Source organism: Dipodomys merriami, unplaced genomic scaffold (assembly GCF_024711535.1).
Source record: "Dipodomys merriami isolate MVZ:Mamm:240054 unplaced genomic scaffold, mDipMer1.0.p SCAF_11, whole genome shotgun sequence".
Taxonomy (NCBI): domain Eukaryota; kingdom Metazoa; phylum Chordata; class Mammalia; order Rodentia; family Heteromyidae; genus Dipodomys; species Dipodomys merriami.
This window is the reverse complement of record NW_027202382.1, coordinates 26,323,889-26,350,318: the sequence shown is the minus strand read 5'-3', so window position 1 is coordinate 26,350,318 and position 26,430 is coordinate 26,323,889. Positions and strand designations below refer to the sequence as shown.

The 26,430-nt window shown below is 47.6% G+C and overlaps 1 protein-coding gene across 5 annotated transcripts in view; it reads left to right on the top strand.

The window, feature by feature from the left end:
- The first annotated feature begins 9,463 nt into the window (after positions 1 to 9,463).
- Positions 9,464 to 26,430, top strand: part of Epb41l4b (erythrocyte membrane protein band 4.1 like 4B) — a 138,381-nt gene continuing 121,414 nt past the window's right edge. For all 5 annotated transcript variants that reach the window (XM_070011321.1, XM_070011307.1, XM_070011314.1 and 2 more), the window contains exon 1: positions 9,464 to 10,093. In XM_070011321.1, coding sequence (XP_069867422.1) covers positions 9,788 to 10,093 — 306 coding nt within the window. In that variant the 5' untranslated portion in view covers positions 9,464 to 9,787. The remainder of the gene's footprint in view (positions 10,094 to 26,430) is intronic.

Here is a 26,430-nt window from a genome sequence, read left to right as displayed (position 1 = left end):
ATCCCTTATTAGGTACATGGTTTGCAAACATTTCTCCAGTTCTCTGGGTTGCTTATGTGGTAGCATCCTTTGATGTACAGAAATTTTTGTCATTAAAATTATAAAATAGTGAAGTCCATTTTCTTTGCCTGCTTTTGGTGTCGTATCTAAGAAATCACTACCAAACCTAATGCCATGAACATTTCTTCTAAGAGTATGGGCCATTTTGAATTAATTTTTGCATACTGTGTAAGATAGCAATCTAGCTTCATTCTTTCGTAGATGGATATCCAGTTTTCCCAGCACTGTTTGTCACAAAGACTGTCCTTTTTCACACTGAATGATCTTGGTACCCTGGTTGGAGCAGAGTTTCTGTTATGGCTCTGATGGGCTTTGGGTGGTCAGACATTTTTGTAGGAGAGTATACCCCCAAAGCAGCCTGTGTCTCTCTCCCAGACCCAGAAGGGTTGCTATAGGCCAGGCCTCAGGAGACCCTCCCTCAGGAGACAGCGCCTCCCAAGTAGGAGATGCCTTAGGCAGCACCCAAGGGAAGCGGTGCTAGCCAGGCTGCTCCCTCTGGATGCCGGCCCAACCAGCTGACACAGCCTGGCTCCAGAACTTCCCTGACCGGTTTGCAGGCTTTCTGTTCCCTACCAGGGAGCTGGTTCCCTGGTATCAGCTTGCTTGGGTTCTCTCTCTCTCTCTCTCTCTCTCTCTCTCTCTCTCTCTCTCTCCCTCCCTCCCCCTTCCTCCTCCTTCATTCCCTCTCTCTTATTTTCCTTCCCCTAGCTGCATTTCTTCTTCATTTCCCTCTCTCCAGTGCTTCCTCTCTCTCTCTTTCTCTTCTCCCCCCCCCAGCTCCCCATTCTTCTTGCCAACCCCACTAAGACCACAGGCTCTTAGTATCTGACCTCACAACTCTCCTGCCCAGGCTTGGGCCCTTCCGGCCCCTTGGCCCCCTGCCAGGCCAGTCAGCCTCTGATCTAGAAGGTCTCTGGGTTTTTAGTGGATATAAAATTATCGATAATAACATGACCAGTTGTGCTAACAATAACAATTCACATTTATTGGGTACTTATTCCACATAGTTTACATGCTTCACATTGTTTACCACCCCCATCCCCACCCACCCACAGCTGACCCGTGAGGTCAACACTATTACTATCATGCCCTGGTAACAGACTAGAAACTAAGGTGTGACGGCTCAAATTCTGTGCCCAAGGCCACACAGCCAGTGAGTGGCACCGTCAGATTCAAATGCTACCTGCTAATAATGCGTCTGGACCTGCCAGTCTGATATCTACTCTCAATTTTTTTTGGGGGGGGGTCTGTGTGTGATTACAGTCATTAAACTAACAGCTCTATGTGCCTTTGTGTGTGTGTCTGTGCATGTATGTGTGTGTAGATGTGTGCATATGTGTATATGTAGGTGGGGGGGTAGGGTATGTGGAATAGGGACTTATACCAGGGAGAAGTGACAAGAAATGACAAGTTCAAGAGGTGATAAGCATGGGTAGTTCTATAAAGTTTCCAAGATAGTTTCCAGCCCAGCACTTTCTAGTGCCTACAAGACATTGGCAACCTCTATTCGGCTAGGGGGGAGGTAAGATAGCAGGGCAGAGGCAGGCAGCCAGCAACCAAGGCTACTTGTAATGGAAGTTCTCTAGAACTTCTCAACACCCCCACTACTCATCAAGCTAAGCTGGAGCCTCTGCCTGTGGTCTCCCAACCCCTTTGGCTGGACTCACTGATACTGTTCTCCTAGCAGGTTCAAGCCTGCCCCATTCTGAAGGAATTCCCTCAACCAGAGCTGCGCTTGAGAGCCAATAAAGTGGTAAACAAGATGTGCCCCTGCCTTTAAGGGGCTGGGAAGGAAGGGGACTGGCGTTAGACAAGAGGCGAACAGGACACTGGCTTCCTATTACCAGCACATCACAGGGTGACCTCTTCTTCCCTCCATTTTCTCCCCTTCCATCTCTACACTAGCTCAAGCCTCATCCTTTGTGATTGCTGAACACTGTCACCTCTTAGCATAGAGAGGCTGCCAGTGTATAGCAGAGGGAATGCATGTATTCGTGGTACTGTGTGGAGAAAGTCAGAAAGGCCCTTACAGAGAAGGCCCACCCGGGTTCTGCAGGGTGAATATGAGTTTAACACTGGGAAGATGCGAAGATGTATTCAAGGAGACAGAGTATTTGAAGAGCAATATTTTAGGGTGACTAAAGACTAGTAACTTAGGACGGGGCTGCAGCAGCATGGCCAGCCTGAGAAGGCCTTTTCCCTGCAAGCGATGGACTGCAACAAGACAGACCCACCAAAAGGGAGAGAGAGAGTTCTGGCTTAAACTGTGTTCAGTCTCTCCAGAAAAGCCAGGCCAACTTAAAAAAAAAAAAATCTCTATGTGGCATTTGTCCAGACAGACAATAGAGACAGCCCAGGGCCCCTTTCCAGACTCCTGCAACACTGTTGTCTTTCCTGGTGTCCTCTGTCACCAGTCCCACTGGATCATCATAAATAGAACAACCTGGTCCGTTTCCCTCCAGAGGGGTTGCTCTAGGTGCTAGATAGGAGAGAATTCAGGGGGTGGGGGCGGGGGGCAACAGAAGCAGTAGTCCAGGGGCTCAAGTAATGGCTATGGAAAAGCTGGGGATGGGGGAACCGATGTTGGAGAATGAGGGAGAAGAGGAAGTAGACGTTTGTAGCATCAACTTTTGCTCAAGAAAGGCTCAACCCAACTCCCCACATCAGGAACATCAGCTGCCCACCTCTCAGTTCTCTGGCTTACAAGGAGAGCACGTTAATCTGATGGGTCCCATTCCAGCACAAGGGTGAGGCCACGTTTTCTTATGAGTAGGGTCACTGAGCGTAAAAACAAAACCAAACACAAAACAGTGGCACACAAGAATGTGGTTGTTGGGTCCTTACACCCACACCTGAGTACATTTGCCTTTGCCACTCCAGGGGTAGCTACTGTCCTGGGGAGGAGAACAAGGATCCCGGCAAAGGCAGGCACTGAGAGGAAAAGAAAGGGCACTGGGCAGGCCTCGACAAACACTGTGGTGGGTCCATTCCTTGGGAATCCCAAGGGTAGAGCAGGGAGTGGCCACGCAGGGGTGTGCTGAAGATGCTCCTCATTTAGTATCATCTAAAACCACTTGCCTTTATTTCTAATGGCTTTTTCAAAGGGAAAGTGCCAAATTGGAGGCTGGGCGGGTTTCAGAGCAGGGATGGAAAAGAGGGTGGTGTCTTACAGGCCAGAAACTGGCCCTGGGGAGCAAAGAAGGCCCCCCCTCCCCACCTCCCGGTGAGTCACTGCAGGTGGAGCCGGGTGTGGCCAAGGGAAGAGCCAGGTTTCAGTCTGGAGAGGGAGGGGATGAGGGAGGGGATGAGAGAGGACCAGCGAAGGGGTTGTGGGATCTGGGGTTTTCCATCCCAGTCACGCTGCTGCTTGGCAGCTGTGTGACCCCGGCCTGTCTAACTGCTGCCCTGAGCCCCTGTTTCCTCAGCAGACACTGGAGACCTGAGCACCTCACAGATAGATAGGGGTGTTGAAAAGAATGATTACATGTAGTCATGTCTGTGGCTAGCAGTTAATGTCTCTGCACAGGATTACAGGGGAGCCCTCCTTTTCTTTTTTTAATGATTCTCTTGGGAATGAAAAAAAAAAGCAGGGTGCCTTTGTTAAGCATTTGTCTGTCCCCGTCACTGTCTCTGGCCAATTTTTCCCTCCAGCTTCACAAAACGTCATGGGTTCTATTCTCCACCACCATCCCCTTGGCTCTCCCCTCTCCCCTGGCCTCTTCCTCCCCCCCCCCCAATAGGTATCAGCTGCATCAGTATTAAAATCAAAATTCTGTCTCCCAAACCTTTTTCATGAGCACTAAACCCCAGCTCTCCTTGCTCCTTTTTCTGGGATTTTGCAGCTTATGATGCTCTGTTTGGTGATGAACTGAGGTTGATAGTGCTCCCATTTTATGTATGAGAGGAGGGAGTGTCAGCAGAAGCCTTAACTTCTTTCTTTCAGCGAGACTTTGGCTTTATGATACAAAACTCTTTTTTTTTTTTTTTTTGGCTACGGAGCTTGAACTCAGGGCCTGGGCACTGTCCCTGAGCTTTTTTTTTTTTTTGCTCAAGGGTACTGCTCTACCACTTTCAGCCACAGTACAACTTCTGGTTTTCTGGTGGTTAATCAGAGATGAGAGTCTCATGCATGGCCTTTCCTGCCCAGGCTGGCTTGGAACCACAATCCTTAGATCTCAGTCTCCTGAGTAGCTAGATTACAGATGTGAGCCACTGGTGCCTTTTAAATGAGTGATAGGGATTTGCTCTTGTTTCTGTTTTCTCTTAAGCTCATATAGTCCTTTCAATGTTCCTCTACTGTAATCAAATGAAGGCTGAGTACAGCATCTCTAGCTAGTCTAATTCAGAGGTCCCTTCATAGGTGAATTCTGTTTTCATGCTTCACTAACATGCATCTGACTCTACCTATGTCCTTATTTTTCTTCATCCCCACTCTTGTCTTGAACCAGGACTTTTAGTGTACAATGGAGACAGAGTAAGAGGATTGCTTTTGTGCCAGTGATTTCTATTCTTTGGCTATGTTACTTGGCTCAGTTGAGTCTGGGAACTCTAACTTTGGAAGGTTGCTTCCATGGTGAGCTCTGACTTGTGACAGAATTTCTAAGTCACTGTCTATAACTACCAGCAGCCTACTTGCTGAAGACTTTCCTGGAAAGAACAGTCATCTTGGTTTTGACCAAGTTGGCAGCATTAGTATATAAGATCTAATGGCAAGTAGGATCAGAGCTATCATATCTTGTAATTTGCCACATATAGAAAGATTAATGTCAGCTAGTGGTCTGGGACACAGCAAAGAGGTCTCTACATGAAGCTAAATCCACACATTGGGAATGGAAAAAGGACAAGGGAGATGAATTTAGCAATAGGTGATGGGATTCCATATTCTTGCCTTGTCCAATATGGCAGCCATCAGATTCACATGACTATGGAAATTTAAATAACTTATAATTAAGTATTTAATTCCTTGACCATACTAGCTACCTTTTACGTGCATTAAAAAATGGTGGCTAGTAGTCAAATGGCTGCCATATTGAATAGAATAGGTATGGAATGCTTCTGCTATGGTAGAAAGTTCTACTGGATTTCATTTTGTTTCATTGGATTTCTATTGGAATAGAAAAGATGGAAAAGTGAGAGTACAGGACAGGAAATTCATTAGGGAAGCCCAGTCAGAGGGCAGTTAGCATGGATAACCCAAGGCACAGTTACATTAGCTGAAGGAAGTACCAGCTTCATCTAGACCTCTAGGCCTTTGAGTCAGGGTGCAGTGGTTCTATAAATTAACCCAAAAAGAAACAAAAACAGAGATTAACCTGGCAGAAACCAGAGCTACCTGCTGTGTGGTCTTTAATTAATGATAGTGGAAAGGTTAAGCTGGCATTTATTAAACAATTTCAACAAGGCTTTGCACCACACCATAAGTTCTGAACACATGTTATGGAAAGAACAAAATAACAAGGGAATAAGTGGAAATATACACCGAAGTGTAATCTTGTTCTGGAGGTGGGAAATAGAGCCCAATGGAATGTGAGCACAACTGTTTTGTTTCAGAAACAAGCCAGCAGAGAAGGACAGGGATAAATGGCACATTTCTATAAAGGAGCTCCTTAGAGACAGGCCCAAGGTCTATTTAATTAACATGTAAAACTACTGGGAAGAAAGAAACTACATAGGCACTCTCCAAGATTTATTAATGGCACACAATGCTTGACTGGTGATGGGAAAGATAATGGAAAGTTCTCATGAGCAGAGAAAGTAGCAGCTGAATATTGAGGAAGTGGGTCAAGATACTGCTCATGACTTAGGAGAGAGGACCTAGGAGTTAGGATTGACTGTTTCCTGAAGGGTCAACCAAGATGGTTCCAGACAGAACGGGAGGAAAAATCCTGGTGAGTTCTGGAGTTCCAGAGTTCTGGAGGCTGCAAACCTAAGATCAAGGTGCCAGCAGGTTAAGTGGCAATGTCTGTCTCCTGGTTCCTAGACAGCACTATCTCATTGTATTTTTACATGGCCAAAGGGGCAAGGAAATCTCTGGAGTCTCTTTTATAGACACTGATATCTTGGGCTGCAAACATAGCTCAATTAGTAGAGTACCTGTGTAGTAAGCTTGAGGCCCCAATTTCAAACCCTAGTATGGACAAATACAACAACCAAACTAACCAAGAACTGATCTCACTCATGAGGGCAGAGCTCTTCTGACCTAATCACCTGCTAAAGACTCTACCTCCTAATTCTTTTCTTTGTGCATATGTGTGCCAATCCTGGGGCTTGAACTCAGGATGTGGGCACTGACCCTGAGCTGCTTTTGCTCCATGTATGTGCTCTGTCACTTGAGTCACAGCTCCACTTCTGGCTTTTCGGTATTTTACTACTCAGCTGTCTGACTAGTCTATCTCCTAATTCTTGAGGGTTAAGATTTCAACATACATTTTTGGAGGGACACAAACATTCAGATCACAACACTGGAGGTTCCAAATAATAGTTTAAGATCTCTTAAAAAGTGATATATTGGTAAACAGGGCATATGTCTAGCTCTAGTCAATTCACTTTTGAAAGGGCTGATTTTTATATAGACGTTAGTTAACACAGTTAGGGCTTTAAGGTTTGAAAAGCATTCTAATGAGAATGGGGTGACATCTGTTTAGTGATAGTGCCTGACACATATGAGGAAAGGTAAAACTAAAGCAATCAGGAGTACCATTCGTGCGACATGGTACTGCCCACAGGATGTAAAAGCATGAGCCACTGAGTGATGGGAATCCAGGCTCCATTTCAGTTGTCACTTTCCCATATCTAAACAGTAATAAGAAAACCTACCCCCAGAGGCACGATGAAGATGAAATGAGATCAACAAACACTCCAGAAACACTGACTCTTACCAGTGGCAAGCTGGTAAGGAGGAGATGGCCATGTATAATCTCAGACTTGTATGATGGTTACCAGGAGAGGTGTGGCACCATGAAGATTTCAAAGGAGATTGTGGAAATGGAAAGGCTTTGGAACTTGTAACACTCTAAACTACTATATACTGCTCTTGCAACCATTTCTTAATGCTGCTAAAATGAACTGTCACAAATTCAGTATTATAGCTTTAAAACAATGTACATGTTTCAAAAAGTATAGGAAATGCAACAAGGTTTTTAATTCTTTGTTGGTGTTTTTGTTTTCCTTTCTTGTCTTGTTCATTCTTTTATTTGTCTTTGGGAGGGCAAGGGAGGCATAGAAATGGAGGGGCAATGAGTGAGTAAGTGCAGCAGTGGTACTCACTAGACACTATGTGGGAAATGAACTATATAACTTATGGGTGGAAATGGGAGGGAAAAACTGAAAGAGAGAGAAGGAAGGGGTGACATTGTTCAAAAAATGTACTTTTTACCTGACTTACATAACTGTAATGCCTCTGCACATCACTTTTATAATAAGTGTATTGTCTTACTATATATATGACATATGTATAATAAATATAAATGTGTTATCTTATAATTCTGAAAGTCCTGAGATAATCAAGGCTGAATTCTCCTAGGATCTCTTAAATATTTCATCCTATACCTTTTCCAGCTTCTAGAGGCTGCTTACACCCCTTGGCTGTTGGATCCATCACTATGGCACTTGGTGCCTTTGTCACATTGTTTTTTCTGACCCTGACCTTCTTGCCTTCCTCTAATAAGGTTTCTGTGATCACATGAATTACTACCAGGTTAATATCACCTCAGCCTCATTCATACTACAAAGTCCCTCTAGAAAATATGGTGATATAGTTACAGGTTCCATTTATTATGTGGACATCATTGAGTGACTGTTGTTTAGTCTGCTGAAGTACCCTTGGGCTAGATGGCAGGAAATAGGCTATCCTTAAAAACCAGTAAGCAGTTGGGTTTATCTTTGAATGCCAACTTGCTGGTGGCATCTGTTACATCTAGTAACAAGGGGTAGGGAACAGAGCATCTGAGGGTTGACTGCAGATGGCCCCTTGGAGTACATGGGAGATTCCATCATAAAAGGGAACACCAGGCAAGAAAGGAGGGTATGGGCTGCTGTCATCAGCATCTCTGAGTCCCTCTAAATTCCAACTGCATTTCTCCTTTGCTCTGTCTCTTTTGCTGAAGCCATAGCCTTCCCCAGGCTCTCAGAAACCTTCATTCACTAGCTTGGCAATCATGCCACATGCTTTAGAATCTGCGCTGGAGCTGGATAAAGAAGTCTTTGTTAGGCACAGACTATCAGTTAGTCTCCGAAATTTTCTAAGCCTCAGTTTCCTCTTCTGTCCAGTGGAGACAAGAATGTCTACTGAACCAGGCTGTAAGAAGGCTTAAGCAAGAAGCACAAGATTAAAAGCCAGATACACAGTAGTGTTATTCTTCCCAAGAGGCCTGACCTCCTCTCAGCTCTGTCTTCCACATTCCTCACTTCGCAACACCCGACAATCCACTTGTCTCTGAAGCAGACCTTGAACCTGTGGGAGCGTTGCTTGTAAATTGTGCCTGCTGTCTCCCACATTCAGACTTGTGCTATCCCTATTCACTCCCAGATCCCTAGTTCCACCTTGCTTCAGGGCAAAGTACCATCTCAGGGATGCCTAAGAAGCAGAACTCTCCCTCAATCCTGGACAAGAGAGAGGTTCCCCCGAGGTAAGCAGGCTCTTCAGTTCACTGGAAAACCACTTCCCTCCGCTCGTTATCCGGAGTACATCTGTTGGACTGGAAAGCTCAAGCCGCGTCCAGCGCCGAGCTCTTCCACCGATGAGATTTAATTAAGTGGCAGGGTCCTTCTGGGTCCTTGTACCTCGTCCACCTCTTTGCTCTTCCAAAAGCAGCCACTTGCACGTTCATCTCTGGCCTCCGGGAGCGAACCCTCCGAGAGGGGCGGGCGGTCAGCGCGGCTTTCCTAACGACGCGAGGGGGGCCCTGGACATCTCCAGGGCTGGGGGCGCCGGAAACACGTGTGTGCTCACCTACGTGTACACACGTGAGCACACCTACAGCAGCAGGGGGCTCTGGGGCCGGCAGGGGGCAGCACACACCCGATTTGCAACTGCCCGGCGCAGCCCCGAGGGAGGAGGGCGTGCTGCAGTCCCGGCGGCGGCGGCGGCGGCGGCGGCGGCGGCGGGCTGGAGGTGCAGCCCTCCCAGGTGGGAGGCGGGGGCTGCGGGCGGGCGCAGGAGAAAGGCGCCCGGCGAGCGGGGCGCGCGGCGTGGGGGGAGCCTCCACCGGCCGGGGCGCGGCACGGCGAGACGCGGCGGCGGCGAGCGAGTTGGGAGCGAGCGCGCCGGGAACACGCAGGCGCTCTGCTCCGGCTGGTCCTCGGCCGGCGCGCGGCGCGGGAGCAGCCCGCAGCCCCCGCCCCCTGCGCCCCCCCTCCCACTGCGCCCTCCTGCCCCCCCCCACCTCCCCACCCCCCCGGCGGCAGCAGCCGTTCCGCTGCCCGGGCCAGACCGCCTACCCCCGCGCACGCGGCGGCGGCGGCGGCGGCGGCGGGACGGCCCCCCGGGCTGTCCGAGCGCGCCCTCCTGCCCGCGGCCAGTCGTAGTCGGCGCTGGCCGGGCCGACGCACCCCGCGGGCGGCCGGAGCGCGGCCTCGGCCTCGGCTTGGGCGGGAGCGAGCCCCGGGCCGCGGCCCGCGGGAGGTGACGCGGGCGGCGGCGGGCACTCACGGCGTCGCGGGGCGCTCCCGGGCGGCGCAGCGGCGGCGGCGGCGCAGGGGGCGGAGGCAGGGGGCGCCCCCAGCCAGGATGCTGCGGTTCCTGCGCCGGACCTTTGGCCGCCGCTCTATGCAGCGCTACGCGCGGGGCGCGGCGGGGCGCGGGGCCGCCGGGCTGGGGGACGAGCGTGACGGGGGGCTCCGGGGGGGCCCGGCTGTCGCCGTCGCCTCCTCGGCCCTGCCCGCTGCGCCCGGGGGCAGCGTGTTCCCGGCCGGTGGCGGGCCCCTGCTCACCGGCGGCGCGGCCGTGCACATCTCCGCCGCCGGCGCGGCCAAGGCCACCCTCTACTGCCGCGTCTTCCTGCTCGACGGGACCGAAGTGAGCGTGGACCTGCCGGTGAGTGCCGGGGAGGGTCCGGGCCACTGACACCCGACGGCCCGCGGGGCAGCCCCCCCCCCCGCCCCCAGGGCTTCCCTCCGGGACGCTCCCCCAGCTCCTTTCCGGGGATCCCCTCCCCCCATCGCCGCCTGCCAGTCGTCCTTAGCCTGGCGCCCTCGGGACCGCGGATTCGGGGCTCCTCCAGGGCCTGGTCTTTGGCCCCGCTTGCCCCCACCCCCCTGGCTTGGCACGCTGCGCCGCAGGCTGCGTCTTCTTCAGCGCCCACCTAGTCTCTGCGGCCTCGCCCCCTGCCCGGCGCGCAGCGTCCCCGCCCCTTGGCTCGGGGTGGCTGCCGTTCCCGCCAGGATTGCCCCCCACAGACAGGGGCCTTCCCGAGGCTGGGGTTGTCATTTCAAAGCCATGCGGGGCTGCCACGGGGCGTCCCGCACCCGCCCGCAGGCCTCTGAGAGAACGTGGAAAGAAGCTTCGCCTGCTACCCAGCAGGTGCCCCCGAGATAGTGGGAGGGGACTGTGGGGACGGGGGGGGGGGATACAGTTTCTCCTCGCCGAGGATTCCCTCCTGGTGGTCCCCGTTCCTATTCTAGAGTGTCCCCCTTCCCGGACGTCGCTAGGAATGGAGCTACTTGAGACCTAACTCTGGTTAACTTTGCTCTGATCGAGACCTTGGGGTGCTTGGGAGTTGGCCTGGGGCTCCCGCGGGCCTGGCTCACTCGACTCCTCCCCACTCCCAGCAGCGTGCGTGGGGCCGGCCGGGCACCAGAGGACGGCAGTGCCCGGGCCTGCGTCCCCGACAGCCGCCCACAGGTGGTTGCACCCGGGCCGGTCTCTCCAGCAGAGAGCTAGGCCGGCGCTGCTATCCCCGGCAGGGCGTCCAGCCACCACCGTCTTTCTGGCCCAAGGGGCCAGTCCGATCCAATCAAGCCCACACTTCAGCCCGGCGCCTACGGTCACCCGGGCGCTGCGGCAGACGGTGCCTTCGGGACTCTCTGGGCAGGACTGAGGACACCGCAGTAACTGAGCTTTCCATGAGTTAACAGATCATCCCGAGGGGTTCAAGGGAAGGAATAACATACCCCGACTTGCAAAGAAAGCATGGAGGCCTTTCCTGGGCGGCAGGAATTCTTTGTGGAGTTCAGGAGAGCGCTGGGTATCAGATGAGAAAATGAGAGCTGGCCTGGCCTGGGGCTGAATGCTGCCCTGTGTAGGTTTAATTTTGAGACCGTTTCGATTTATGGCGTTTTTTATTTATTTTTGTACTTTCCTGTGCGCCCCATGGATATAATTTCGTTATGCAAACACTCTTTTCAGGGCCTTTCTATTCATGGGAAAGGAGCCAACATCTCCATGCTTGGAGATGTGGTCTTTAAAATAGCATTAAACTGATAACTGCTTCTCGAGTACCGACACTATCAAGCTTCTCCTCCCCCGCGGACCCCCCTCCCCCTCCCCCTTCCCCTCCCCCTCCCCACCAAGCTGGTAGAGGAGGCTGCAGAGAAGGAGAGGAGAGAAGAGGTGAGCAGGCTGTCTCCAGAGTGGGCAGCTTGGGTTTGGAGAGAATGTGGCGTAGTTTGAATCTGGGAAAGGAAAGCTATCCTTGGGAAGTTTGACAGTGCTCCTTGCCAGTGGTTTTGTGGTCTGTTCCCCAGGGGATAATTCGTTGATAAAATGTATTGCTACTGTCAGGTTTGTGAGACAAGCTTAAGTGATGTTTCGGAGATGAAAAATGCAAACGGAGTAAAAGTGCATGCGTGGTAAATAGACCCAAACAGGTAGGCAGAGGAACAGACTGAGATGGGAATGCTGGTTTACTGCAGCTGGTAGAGCCCTGGCAGGGAGCAACGGGGTGGGGGTGGGGGTAGGGGGAGAGGATTTGCATCCTCAAAAGCTACAGAGGAATTCATCCATCCCAGGATTTCTTGTGATAGCAGATTTTTGGATGCCTTTAAGATGTGATTTAGTGAACCCCAGAGTTTTATTTATATACACAGGCATATGTCTGTGCACCTTGTCCAAAGGCAAATAGAAAGCAAATGCTGGCTTTTGTCATGTGAGCTCTCTGGGAGGAAAGATGAAGAAAAATTACCAGTGAGCACGGCTCATCGATTTAAAGATTTATTAGATATTAGAACTGCATTGCTCAGTCTCCTCCACTAATCTTGCCAGATCAGAGTGTTAGTTCCTGTAATTAATTCTCCCAGTTACGAGTGTGACCGCCAGGCAGCCTACCCTGGGGAATCTGTAGCGTTTGTGCAGTTCCTCTGACGCACTCTCCTGTGTCCCTTCTTATGCTGTCTCTTCAGGCATATAGTCTCACTTGTCTGTAGTTTTTGACTCCCCCCCCCTTCCTGGGGTCTGACATTGCCTAGATGCTTGTCACACAGATAGGTTTTACCTTTGACCTCCATACTCCTAAGCTTCTTTTACTGTCATGTCCATGTCCATAGGCATCCATGGGCCTGGCCATGCTGACTGTGGCTCTTTTGTAATTTAAAATACAGAACAAAAAAACCCTCTGTGGCATTAGTCTCAAGAATACATTTACTCAACATACAAAAGTGGTAATGTGTTGTCATAAACCTTTTTATTAGCCTAGGTCAGGACACTTGGGTTCTGAAATTGCCTGGTACACAATAACACCCTCAGTGTGACTGCTCTGTGGCACCTCCGTTGAGTTAGTCATCATTCATTGGGTGTCTTTAATGTGTCAGACTCTGCTGGGGACACCAGGCTGAGTGAGACATGGCCTGGAGGCTTCTAAGGAGGCACAGGTGGATACATGGTTTTTTCTTCTTCTGAGAGGTGCTAAGTGATAAGATGGATAGACCTGGTTGACTAGACCTGGTGCCAAGGATGGATGGTATGGGGTAAATAGGCCCTCCTGGAGTTTTTGACCCTTGAAATGATTTCAATTCCAGTGTCCCTTGGCAAAGCCATGGTCCAGTTATTATGTGTAACAAGGAAGAAGCCGTTGTTCTCCAGCAAGCCTGCGCTGACAGGCTTGGAGCCCTAGCACTCCCGGGTGTCCTTAACCTTTGCAGTGGGCAGTCACTGTTTTCTCAGTTTGATAAAGTGTGAATAAAAAGGTCTTTCCTAAAAGTGCATCTGTGGCATGCAGTTCAAAATGGGCTTGCTGTGGACTCAGCTCCCAGGTGCGTCCTTGGCTTACCTTGCAGAGAAGGGGGTGGGGGTGGGGAGTACCACCCTGAGCCATTGCTCCTCAGAAAACTTGGTTCTGCCTTGGTGAGCCTCTTCTTCCTGTTAGCCCAGCCCAGCCATGCCCAGACTCAGGTGTGGTCCCTGTAGCCTCACCATGCCTAGCCCTCAGGGGTGGACCTGTGAGGGCAGGGCCTATGGAGAGAGCCAAGCACTTTCCTTCTATGAATGCGGCTGAAGACCCATTGGTGTGCTTTGGCAGCAGCACCCACTGTTGACTTGTATTAGCGCTCTGTTGACTAAATCCCTGGCATCGCTTGTGCTTGGGCGGCTGCAGCTCTGCCCCACCTCCATTGCCTGCGTGTGCATGCAACCCTCTAGTAGCAACTTGGGGGAAGCTGTTTGGATATGTGTCTTGCCGATTAGCATTTCTTGCCATGCCTTGCAGGGGACACCTGGTTGGCCAGCATAGCATCCAGTGTGATTGTTCTCACTGTGTCTGCCGCTCAGAATTTACTTACGATGCCCAGAGTCCCAACCTGCCTCTGCCACCTTGGGCAGCTTCAGCTCTCTGAGCATTGATTTCCCAGGCTCTCACACAGGAGGATTAAATGATGAAAAGGATATAAAAAGCCTTAAAAAATTAAAAAAGAAACAACAAACAAAAACAGCAAGATGCAGGAGAGTTGCGAAGAGGTTGTAATTTTGTAAATGTGTGGTTCTTACTCTTTGGACTGTGGAAAGGATTTGGGGAAAAAAATCTTCTAAGACTGAATATTATTAAAAGCAAAAAGTTGTGGCCAAGTGGAGTAGCCATTGCTTGGCTCTTCTTTAGTGGAAATTGAAAGTCAGATGCAGTAGGGATGCTTTAAAAAAAAAATCTCACTTTGGATTAGAAAAGAATCTCCTGTTGGGGTTGTCAAATGAAGGGCAGGTTGATAGTAGCTACTCAGCCATTGTACGTATGGGACGCTGAGACCTGGGGCTTGGTGACTTCCTTTAGTCACTCTAGTGAAAGAGTTACAGTGGGTTACTTTAGTAACCCATTTAATAGCCTTGCAAAGGTCAGCTCTCCCTCGGAAGGGTGAGGCATGTTCCTGTTGGAAGTAGGCTAGATCTTCCCAGTCAGTGGGAAACTATTGCAATATGACATTCTCACCTTAGTGTATATAGGCAGGGGCTTCCTGTGTTGTCCAGGCTAATCTACCTCAGTCACCCTAGTGCCATGACCACAGCTGTGTGCCACTGCATCCATGCAGCTCATGTGTAACTTTTGCCCTTCCAATTAAGTTTTCCATGTTCTTACCCTGCCCCCGCCCCCCTCGTCCACCCAATTCCTGATCCAGTAGTTGAGGAATCTGGGCTTCTCACAAGTTCCTCACTGAAGATGATTCTGGTACCAAGGGTTCCTTCACCCTGTACACTCTGGTTCTAGAACACTGAGGCCCAAACCAAGGGTGGCTGCACTACTGTCCGTTGAAAATTGCTGTTGAGTCTTTGAGCCCAGGATGGACTTGGTTTTGCCACAGTAGAGTAGAGGTTAGGTCAGAGATTCTGGTTGCCACAGGTACCTTGTTTATTCACAGCACCCCTCTGGGATCAGTATTGGCTAATGGTGGCCCCGTCCAGTCATGAATGTACTGTAGGGAGCCTTGGCTGTCCATAAGGATCATGAATTTGTATTATTTCTGCAAATACCTTTCTGTGTTTTAAAGGGAAAGTTGGAGTGGATGATGAATGAACACCCTTCTCTCAAGGAGTATACTAGAGCTCTAATTCTGGTTCATCCTTGCTGGACCACCAGTGTTAGTACAGGGAGAGGAGGTTAGTCTGCATGTGGGGGTGGGGTCTGGCCGGCCTGTCCAGGGCCAACATGACCCTACAGTGGTACAAGGCTCTGAACAAATATTAACCTGCTAAGCATTTCCACGTGCATAATAATCTCATTGAATTCTGTGCCTGCTTTTGAAATAGTAGAAGGCTATTGTGTATGGGGGTGGGGCCTTCTGTTAAATTCTTGCATGAAGATTTAGAAAATATTCACCCTAGTAACCACAGACAACCTTCACCAATACTTCTTTCTCCAGAGGTGGATTCCATCCATTCCCACTGCTGGGCCCTTTTGCCTGCTAGCTGTCAGCTCTCTGCTCTGCCAGACCCTGACTGTGCCTGCGGCCAGTGTCAGCTCCTGATGAATCTGTGTGCGCAGCCCATCCCCACCTTTATCTCACATTTAGGCTGGGTTCATGGCAGAAGGATTAGCTTGTCCAGAGAGACAAGGGACATTAAAACAGTATCTGAAATGCCATTAGTGGTTATAACTACTGGTAAAATTGTGTCCATCTATGCTTTCCTCCTGCTTTAGATACAAACATGTAATTCAAATGATGATTGTATATGGGTTGCTCAAAGTCTCTCCCTGTCATTTCAACACGGTTGAACAGGGACTGTAGATCGTTGATGTGTCTTTAGGGTGAGGCTTGTGACCCTCATCTTTGGCACGCCTGGGAGGTCCTGGTCATCTGAGCTGACTGCCTCTTCCTGCTCCTGCTGGGTGAGAAGCAGGCTCTGATCCCTTGAGACCTCAAGTCAGCTCCTCTTTCTGGGTGAACTGTGGGGTAGGTCGGAGGTGGTTTGATTATCCAGATTGACTGGTGTTGTTTCAAAGGATGCATAAGAGGGCAGCTGTTAGATTTTGCCAGAAGGTATCTGGACAGCAGGTGCAAACATGGTGAGTGGGAGTCAGACAACCCACTCACTTCTTGGGCTCTGGGCTCCTGTGGAGGGGGGATTGTGGGTTCCAGCTGTGTCCTAGGGAGTTAGGGGTGTTGAGGAAGCAAATGAACGAGGAGGCTTTGAAGTGCAGTGAGCTATACTGGTCACTCTTACCGAGCATCTGCAGCAAGCCGGGCCTGGTACTGTGCTGAAGGCTTCCAGGATTATCTTGTTGAATGCTCACAAAGTCTGTGCTGGGCTTACTGTTGTCATCCCTGATTTGTAAAGGAGAGAATCATGCTTAGACAGATCAAGAAACTCGCCAAAGCCTGTGGGGGCAGCTAGTGAAGCTGAATCCCGCTTCAGGCATCGTCTGGCTAGAGGAGATGTGTGGGCCAAGAAGTAGATAACAGCTGGATGGGGACCCCTGAAGCTCAGAGTGATTTCAACCATTGCGGGGTCATCTGGGGTTTCCAGAGCCTGGATTTGCATCTTGATCAGACTGGTTGAATGCAGTTAACTCAAAAATGCGTTCTGGTTCAGTGGCCATAATTCTTCAACACCCAAGTTCTCAGGAATAGGCTGTTTTTGAAAAGTACTTAAGAGAACAACACTCAAATTATCATCAAGAAAAGCATTTTTTTCTGTATCCCTGCCAGATTCTATAGCAACTAGTGGTTTCACTTCGTTGCTTTCAGAATTGGAATACATGTTTTATAAGTATGGTGTATATTTTTTGTGTGTGTGTGTGTGTGTACACTCTGGAGATCAAACCAAGGGCTTCATGCTAGGAAAGTGCTCTACCAATTGAACTTAACTCTGGTTCTACCCTTTTCTTTTTAAACTGCTCCCCGCTCCCCAACACACACACCTTACAAACTTCCTCACACACTTCTCACCCATTTGGAACCATCTTTGCGCTTATTCTGGGAGACTTAAATCCAACCTGTCAACCTACTTTCTGTCTGTCTGTCTGTCTATCTCTCCTACGTCTCTGCCTGTGGCTTAGGAGTTGGAAGTGGGCAGTCATAGCATGTGGTCTCGCACCTACAACTGTTGGGCAACCCTTGACAGGCTTCCAGAATTCCTGTTGTTTCTTTTAACAGACAGTGCAGAGCAGGAGTTGTCATCTCCTTGCAGGGGTCTCAAAGCCATGGCTGAAGTCCACACCTGATGAAGTGCAATAGAACAGATCCAGTCCAGGTGTCCTTGTTCATTTACAGCACTCCCCCACAGCCTAGGCTGAGCACACACAATTTCTCCTGTGTGGTCCTGGGATCTCCCTGCAGCTATCATAATTTTCTGCAGTGCCGTGGCTTTCCCCCATCTCTCCTGCACCATTTTGCCTTTCATTATTGGGCATTTAAGTTCTGTTTCTCCAGTTCTTTTATTTATTTATTTATGTCAGTTTCTGCAGGTTCTTTTCTCCAAGGTCATACCTCCAAAAGTTGTATGCCCGGCTTTTCTTTCTTGCAGCTGAGAACTGGAGAGGTCCTCAGGTTTCTGTCCTACCATGGAATCATCTCGTTCCAGGATGGGGTTAGCTGTGAGAACAGCTGGTGGGCAGGTGCTGGAGCGTGGGCAGGTGCCTGGTGGGTGGGCCTCTCTTGGCTCCAGATGCAGATGTGTTTCTTATCTGATCTGAATGTCATTCTTCATACCCTGACATTCAGTGACAGTGAAGTGACATCAACTATATTTACTTTGTGCAAAAACCAACCTTTACCACCATCCATCTCCAGAACTGTTCTCAAGCTGTCCCTATTAAACACTAACTCTGCATCTTCCCTCTCCTGGGTTCCTGTAACTTACGATTCTACTTTTTGTCCCCATGAAATGACTTTTCTAGGTTCTCATGTAAGTACAGTCCTAGAGTATGTGTTCTTTCTGTCTGGCTTCTATCATTTAGTATATTGTATGTATGTGTTATAATGTGCCAGAACTTCATTCTTATTTGTATATATTTTTTATTGTAAAAATACTATACAGAGGGGTTACAGTTATATGAATAAGGTAATGAGTCCATTTCCTATTCAGCATTGTTACCTCCTCCTTTGTTTTTCCCCTGCCATCCCTTTCCTCCACACCTCTCCAACTTCTTCCTTTGTACCCTGCCCCCCATGTTGTAAAGTTCACTTTCAACATAGTCTTGTATATCTCATTGTTACAATGAATCAACCTGTATCCTTATTTCAGCATTTTGTTATTTCCTTTCTCCTCCCCAAATTAGAAAAGTATATATACAAGATGCAGGGCACCAGAAGCAAATACAGTGAAAACAGGGGTGATACCATGGAGGAAGAACCTACAAAAGAAACAAAAACATCTCATGGTACATTATAAGTACATTAAAAATAATAGCAAGAAAGATAAAACCACTTGTGTCTCTATCTTGGGGTTCATTTTGCTTGACATCATCTTATATGGTCATATATGTACAAAGCTTCTGAGCTTTTCTGCTTATCCTAGACATATACTAGTTATTGCAAATAAGGGAAACAGTGGGATCTATGTGTCTTTGGACCTGGCTTACTTCACTTAATATAATTTTTTTCCAATTCTTTCCATTTCTTAATAAATGGATCAGTGTCATTCTTTCTGATGGAGACATAGAATTCCATTGTATAAATATACCACATTTTCTTGATCCATTTATCTACTGAGGGGCAGCTGGGTTGGTTCCATATCTTAGCTATGGTTAATAATGCTGCAATAAACATAGTTGTGCTGGTAGCTTTAGTATAGTCTTGTTTGTGATCATTTGGGTAAATGCCCAAAAGTGGGATTGCTGGGTCATAGGGGAGCTCTATGTGACTTCATTCTTCTTTAAGGCTAATGTCCCATTGCCTGTGTATATCACATTGTTTGTTCATTCATCTGAATTAGGGAGTGGATGAGGTCTAGACCTTGTTAACCGAGTCCTGTCCATTTCTTAGTGGAGATGTGGACATTCCTGGCCCCTACCTCCTTCTGTTATTCTTGGGATTCTGACACCTTTCCCCAGGGACTTAGTTGGTACTGAGCATCCTCTGGGGCTGTCTGGTCTCAATTTGGAAGCATGTGAGGGGCAAGTTTTCTTTTCCCCCTTACATTTCTGTCCAAGTTTCTCAGTGTAACCAAGTTCTCTATACATAAAAAGTATATATATTAAAAAAGTATAATAATGATAAGCCAGAAACCCATGGCTCATGCCTATAATGTCAGGGGACTGAGATCTGAAGGACTGAGGTTTGAGGTCAACTTAGGCCAAACCTGTCTCCACAATAACCAATAAAACACAGGGCCTGGAGGCCTGGCTCCAGTCATAGAGTGCCAGCTTAGCAAGCACAAATCCCTGAGTTCAAATCTCAGTATGATAAATAATATAAATATTGATGATGAAATAAAAATACAAAAGGCTTTCCAACATGAATAGTTAAAAGAAGACAACGCAGTGAGCTTCCAAAGCCTCCAGATGGTTCTCCACAATCACCTTCCCTCCCCTCCTGTCTGAAGCTCATCTTCATCCTTCATGGTTTTTCCTCAATGACATTGTTAATTTTGCACATTTTAAAGTATTTTTTTATTCAGCATTGTGATTGTGAGGTTCACCCTTGTTAATAAAGTAACTATAGTGTGCACCGCTCTGTAGGTAATCAGATGCAGTGAGGTCCTAGAATTCATCTGGTTGTTCCTAGACATTTGGGCTATTTCCCAGTGTGGGCCTATTTGGAAAAAAAAAGTGTTGTTTTGAATTTTCTGCAGTTGATTGCTTGGTGAACAAGTGCAGACAAGGGTGTACCCAGGAGGAGGGGTGGGCAGGGGCCTCTTACCATCATATAGCAAGATAGTTTTTCAGAGACCCTGCAGCATGGGAGAGACTCAGTCCATTCCACAACACTTGGTAGCATGTCACTTCTTTGCTTTATTTTAGCAGTCTAGCAGGAGTGGCACTTGTCTTTGCCTCATTATTGATAGGGTTGAGCATTTCACAGGCCTGCCGGTGTATTTCTGCCTGGAACGCTTGCTTCTGTGAAGTTTGCCTTGATTGTACACACATACACACACACATACACACACGCATGTACATGTGTGCGTATGTATGCATAGATATGTACTTCTCTTCCTCTTCCTGATGGCCTCAGTGGAGTAAATAAGAGACCACTTGAAGCCCTCAGGCTTCCTGGCCAGCATGTCCTCATTACGTAGGCACTTACTTACACTATGAGGGTGAGCAGCTGCTGGTGGCTTTGTCTGAGAAATAGTAGATAGTCTATACTCTTCATTTTGTCCTGCCCACTTAAAAAAAAAATATCTCCATTGAGAAAACTTCTAAACATACTTAGAAGTAGAGAGAGCTGTACAGTGAACCATAAGTACTCATTGTCAGTCTGCATTATTTACCAGGCTGTTGCTACTCATTCAGACCCTCACCTTTGGCCCCTCTGCAATTGCATTAAAATAAATTCCACACATGTAATTTCAAACATGTACTGCAAGTTTGTGTCTCTATACAAAAGTAAAAGCTGGTGGCTCACCTCTGTAATTTTAGCTATTCAGAAGGTTGATATCTGAGGATCATGGTTCAAAGCCAGCCCAGGCAGGGAAGTCCATGAGACCCCTCTCTCCAACAAACTACTTAGAAAAAAGCTAGAAGTGGTACTGTGGCTCAAGTGGTAGAGCACTATCCTTAAGCACAGAGAACTCAGAGACAGAGGCCAGGCCCTGTGTTCAAGCCCCAGGACTGGCAAAATAAAATAAAATAATAAAAAAATAAAAAGATAAAGGCTGCATTTTATGTATTTATTTTTAATTATATACATATCTATTCTTTTTTTGATAATAACACTTGAACTCCGTCACATGCTTGTTAGGTAGATGCTCTACTACTTGAGCCACATCTCTACCCCCTTTTTGCTTTAGTTCTTATTCCAGTATAGTCTCATATTTTTGCTTGGGGCTAGCCTGGACCATGATCCTTCTATCTACACCTCTCATAGCTGGGACTACTGGTGTGTGGCACTGGTTATTGATTAAGATGGGCTCTTGTAAAAACTTTTTGTCTCAGCTCATCTTGAATTGTCTTCCTGCTGATCTTTACCTCATGAGCTCAAATTGTAGGCATGAGTCTCCATGCCAGGACTAGGGTTGTATTTTTTTTTTAAATCCACAATACTATTAAAACATCTAAAAAAATAATACAACCATTTTTTCTGGTACCAAATATTTAGTCAGTGTCCAGATTTTTATCTCTGGTTTTCAGCAAGGTCGGTACCTAACATTGTGTTGATAGTCTAAGTAAAGCTCAATCTGCAGCCCTTCTTCAATCTTGGCTTGTTTGTTTATTGCAATTTACCTGCTGAAGAATTATAGCCATTTGGTCCTGCATAGTTTCCTGCTTTTTGTTGTCCTAAGGAAGGACACATAGATCATTTTTCCTTTCCATTTTTTTTTAGGGGGGAGGCGTGTAAGTTCCTTGTTCTCAGGCAGATTCCGTGGAGATAAACACACCTGGTCTAAAAAATGGCAGTAAGTACTTTAAAGAAGCTCAGAAGGAGACGTAAACTGGAGGCAGGGAAAAGGGGAGATGACTCCAGGATGAATAACCTGGAACATATAAGAGAGAAGCTGTAGGCTCTGAGGGTCAGTTGAAGAACAGCCTTCTGGAAGGAAGAAAGCACATAGAAAGGCACTGTGGCTTGAAATACCCCCACTCAAGATTCCTGCTCCTTGCTCAGCACCTGCAAGTAAGCTTGACCAGTCTCTATCTTTTCCCACTGATATTACTTCTTCGAAGAGGTCCAAATTGTATATCTTTGGGAAGTTTTCAGTAGACTTGTTCCTTCTGTATCTACCTTCTGTTTCTCGAGCTCCTTGACACTAGTTTTGACCTTGGGTTTCTTCTTTGTCTAGCCTAGTTCTGTTTGGGTACTGTTTGTACTTGCAGGAGACCCTTAGTACAATGAGAGTGTTTCCATCTCTTCTGGTTGGAGACACCAATGAGACTTTAGGGAACACCAAGTAGGTGTTCCCTATAAAAGGAAACAGGTCAACTGTGGGACTGCAGGAATGACTGAGTGTGATCCCCAGTGGAACCTCCATAAAGACCACCCTTTCCTGGCTGCATTGGAATGCTCATCAGTCCCTGCGGACATGAGTGATAATGAGGTTGTAGTGAGTGCAGCTTTCTGCACGGAGCCAGGCCTGGCTCCTAGGTTCCTCCCCCAGCACTTGGTGGGGGTTCTTCTGCCTGGGAACTGGATGTGGTATTCATCCTGGAATGCCTGATAAGCCACAAAGGCTCAGGAAGGTTAGTGATTAACACCCAGTGCACTCTCAACTGCTTGTCCACTGACTCCAGTCCTTTTATTGGTCCTGCTGGCTTGGGCCTGAGAGGAAGGCCCAACCACTTGCTCAGTCAGTTGCAATCTATGTACAGTGGCCTTAGCACCACTTTGATGACAGCAAGAGTGGTTGGGCAAAGTCCAGGGAGGGGCACTGACTGGCTGGGAACTGGTCCAGGCCGACACTGGAGCCACCCGTGGTAGATCCGGTGGGATGTTCAAGGGTGACGGCTGCAGAAGAAGATGCATATTGTGGTGGGGCACAGGGAGTCCGTGGTGTTTGTTTAGGACACCTCTGTATTCTAGAGCTTATGGTTTGATTTTGCAGTGCGTTGGCAGTGAAATGCTTTATGAAAGCCTGGGCCCTCTGGAGAAGGGAGAGACTACCATCTCTCCTTATTTACTTTAGAGCAAAATGAATGCATAGTCTCTTCATGAAAAAGACTGCTGGAGAAAATGGGAAAGATTCTGTGTTGTCTTTTAAAAGAAGAAGGATTGCCTGCTCTAGAGGTGCAGTCGCGTGTCACTTGGCTTTAACTCACCTTAGGGATTGAGCCCTTCGCTTTCCAGAGAGCGCGTTGGTTCTGTTTACAGAGCAGACCTGCTTTAGTCCAGCAATTTCACATTAGTGGTATATGCAGAAAAGAAAACCATAGAATATCCAGTTTACCAGGGATAGGAGATGCTAAAAACAAAAATGTGGGCCCTGAAAGGAGTCATTTAGGTGGGGCATGGACAATATTTTAATAAAGAAAAGAAAGGGGGGCAGGGAACAACCAAACATGGGTTGGAGGCATGACTCAGTTGGTAGCCAGTGAGCAAAAGCATCAGATACCAAGTTCAAGTCCTGACCTTGGACCTCCCCTCCCCCAAAAAATAAAAGAATAGGTGGGGCATAGAATTGGACTTGATAAGCACTGCATATCTGCAGAGGACAATGAAGCCCTTGACCTTGGTAGCCCAGGTAAGCCTGGCACATGCTCATCCCTGACCTGATCTGCAGGACTCCAGTTCTTTGTTCAGACGTTGCAGTGCTCAGCCATGAATCTTGTCCCTTTTCGGTGGCTTCAGGCTTCTGATAGTCTTGGTCTTCAGGTTGACTCTGGGTCATTTGCCAGCTTTATTCAAAGCATCAGTGTTTTATTCCCTGGCTTTGCTGGAGCTGACTAAGGAGTTATAAGTAGTCATTTTTCAAGGTTTATTGTGGTCTAGAGTATTGTAGGGGACTTTTCAAAGTCCGGCTTCTGAGGCACACCCCACACTACTATCCTCAGGGTTACTAGGTGTGGGAGGTTGGACCTTGTCACATCAAATGATTTCCAAATGATTCTTGGGCACAACCATGTTTGAGAACTAGTGTTTTGACAGAGTCACATCCCTTACAATCATCCTTTTATCTTTCTTGTACCTCGGAGAGAGAGTAGTGGATATTCTGATATTATTCAGTGGTTTTATTCCCAGTGTCCTACAGCTAGTACCTGGCAGAGTGAGACTTGAAGCCACTTCTTAGGTTTCAGTTCTGTTTCTCCACAGTTCGTTCTTCTCTGGGACTGTCACTCAAGCATCTTCAGGCAGGTCCCTCATTCTTACCCAGTACCTTGGCTTGTGTTGTTTTCTTCATTTTTGATTGATTCTTTTTATGCTTCAGGGCTGGTCTCATATACCACTATATTTATTCACTTTATTCCAAACCACCCATCCCACCTGATTCCAAGTTCCCTGGGAACTCCAAGGGCACTTTGCCTCAGTGGGACCTGGTGCTTTTCTACTACTTCTAGGTTTCCTCCTCCTCCTCCTCCTCCTCCTCCTCCTCCTCCTCCTCCTCCTCCTCCTCCTCCTCCTCCTCCTCCTCCTCCTTCTTGTCGGGTGTGGGGTTTGAACTCTGGGCTTGGGTGCTGTCCCTGAGCTCTTCAGCTCAAGGTAAGCGCTCTACCATTTGAGCCACAGTACCATTTCCGGTTTTCTGGTGATTCATTGGAGATAAGTGTCTAATGGACTCTCCTGCCCAGGCTGGCTTTGAACCGTGATCCTCAGATCTCAGCCTCCTGAGTAACTAGGATTACAGGTGTGAGCCACCAGCACCTGGCTCTTCTTTTCTTTTTTCTTTTCCTTTCCCCCTCTTTCCTTTTGTGCTGGTACTGGGGCTTGAATTCAGGCCTTTTTTTATGCTACACTTTTTTTTTACGAGCCACACTTCTACTGCAGGCTTTTTGCTGGTGAGTTGGAGATGAGAGTCTCATGGGCTTTTCTGTCCAGCTGGTTTCAAACTGTGATGCTCAGATCTCAATTCCTGAGTAGCTAGGATTACAGGTGTGAGCCATCAGTGCCTGGCTCTAAGGTTATTTCAAATAATATACAACACTGTTGACTTTTCTTGGGAAATAATTTTTTATATAGGTGGTCAAATATGATGTGAAGTTTACCATTAATAACATTTATTTGTATTCACCTTGCTGCACACCCATTACCACTGTCTAGCTTCAGAGCATTTTTAGCACCTGAAACAGGAACCTTGCTTCCATTAACCTTGCTTCCCCACCTCTTCCCTGCTCTTGGCACAGCTAATCTCTGTCCACCTTTCCACACAGTAGAATCATGTAGCACATGACATTTTCTAGGTGGCTGTTTTCCCTTCACATAATGCTTTCAAGGAGTGCTGACCACTTACATTGTTCAAAGCCCCTTGTGTGGCTGGGTTTGCTTCTCACAGCCCTGTAAGGCAGATAGCTCCTAGCAGCATCTTTGTTATACAGATGAGTAGACTGAAGTCCAGAGAGACTGAGCACCCACAGATCACACAGAGCACATAAATGTCTTGGCCCCTACACAGCATAAGAACATTATATGCTACATACAGCTTCAGGCCCAGAAATCACCCAGAGGTATCCCTTGGGGTACTGCAGGACAGAATTCCTATGAAGTTCTTGGCTGAATTGAATGGGTTCAGTTCTGTGGTAAGTTTCCCACTAATGTTAAACACCCAGCATAGAGCTGTGCACCCAATGTCAGGAACCATTTGACCTTCCAGGATCCCCACATGCAGTCTGGGAGCTCACTCTGAGTTTGCATAAAGCCTTTTCAAGGTAGCCTTTGCTGTGATGTATGGAAACAGATACAAAACAGGTAACTTGTCTTATCTGAAGTTTGTCTTGGAACTACCATTGTGTGGACCCAGGAAGCCTGACTTCAACCTTCATGTGCTTCATCATTTTTCTTTATTTTTTAATTATTATCTAGGTATAGATGAGAGGATGGCAGTTTGAGGTTAGCCAGGACAAAAGTGAATGAGACTCTAGTTCAAAAACAAGCCAGGTATGGCGTACAGACCTGTGGTCACAGGTCCAGAGGAGGTGGAGGTAAAATGATCATGGTCTGAAGCCAGCCCCAGGCAAGACTGCAAGAACCAACCTGAAAAATAAACTAAAAGCAAAAGAACCACAGGTGTGGCTCAAGTGGTAGCACATTTGCTTAGCAAGCTGAAGACTCAGTTATAGCTTTGGTGGTGATGACAAAAGAGTAGCTATAAATATTTAATTTTCTGTTTTTTGGAATATAACATACCTTTCCAGAGGCAATGAAGAGAAAGCATCCTGGCTACTAGACTAGGAAGAAAAAAAGAGAAAAAATAATGGGGAAATACAGGTTTTATTTAAGAAAGAAAGAAAGAAACGAATGAACGAAAGAAAGAAAGGTTATCCTGTCGAGTTAGTTCTGGGCTTTTAAGTCTATAGGAAAAAGTATTTTTCCACAATTAAAAAAATGAGATCATACTATGTAAACCTTTAAATAAGAAACTTGTGGTAAATATCTTCATAAGATACTGCTTCATATGTGTATGTACGTTGTATGTACACATGTATGTATGTATGGGGGAGTTGAACTTGGGGTTCTGAGCTTACTAGATTAGCACTCTGCTGCCTGAGCCACTCCACCAGCCTTGAGTTTTGCTGGTTATTTTGGAGATAGAATCTTGCAAACTTACACCTGGGCTAGCCTCAAACTCCAGTCCTCTATTTCTCAGCCTCTTTAATAGCTAGGACTACAGGAATGAGCCACTAGTATCAGCTCATCTCTTACAGTTGAAGAAAAGCTTATGGAGACCTGATCCTTATGGAAAGAATTTTTAACAGCCAACGAGGTAGC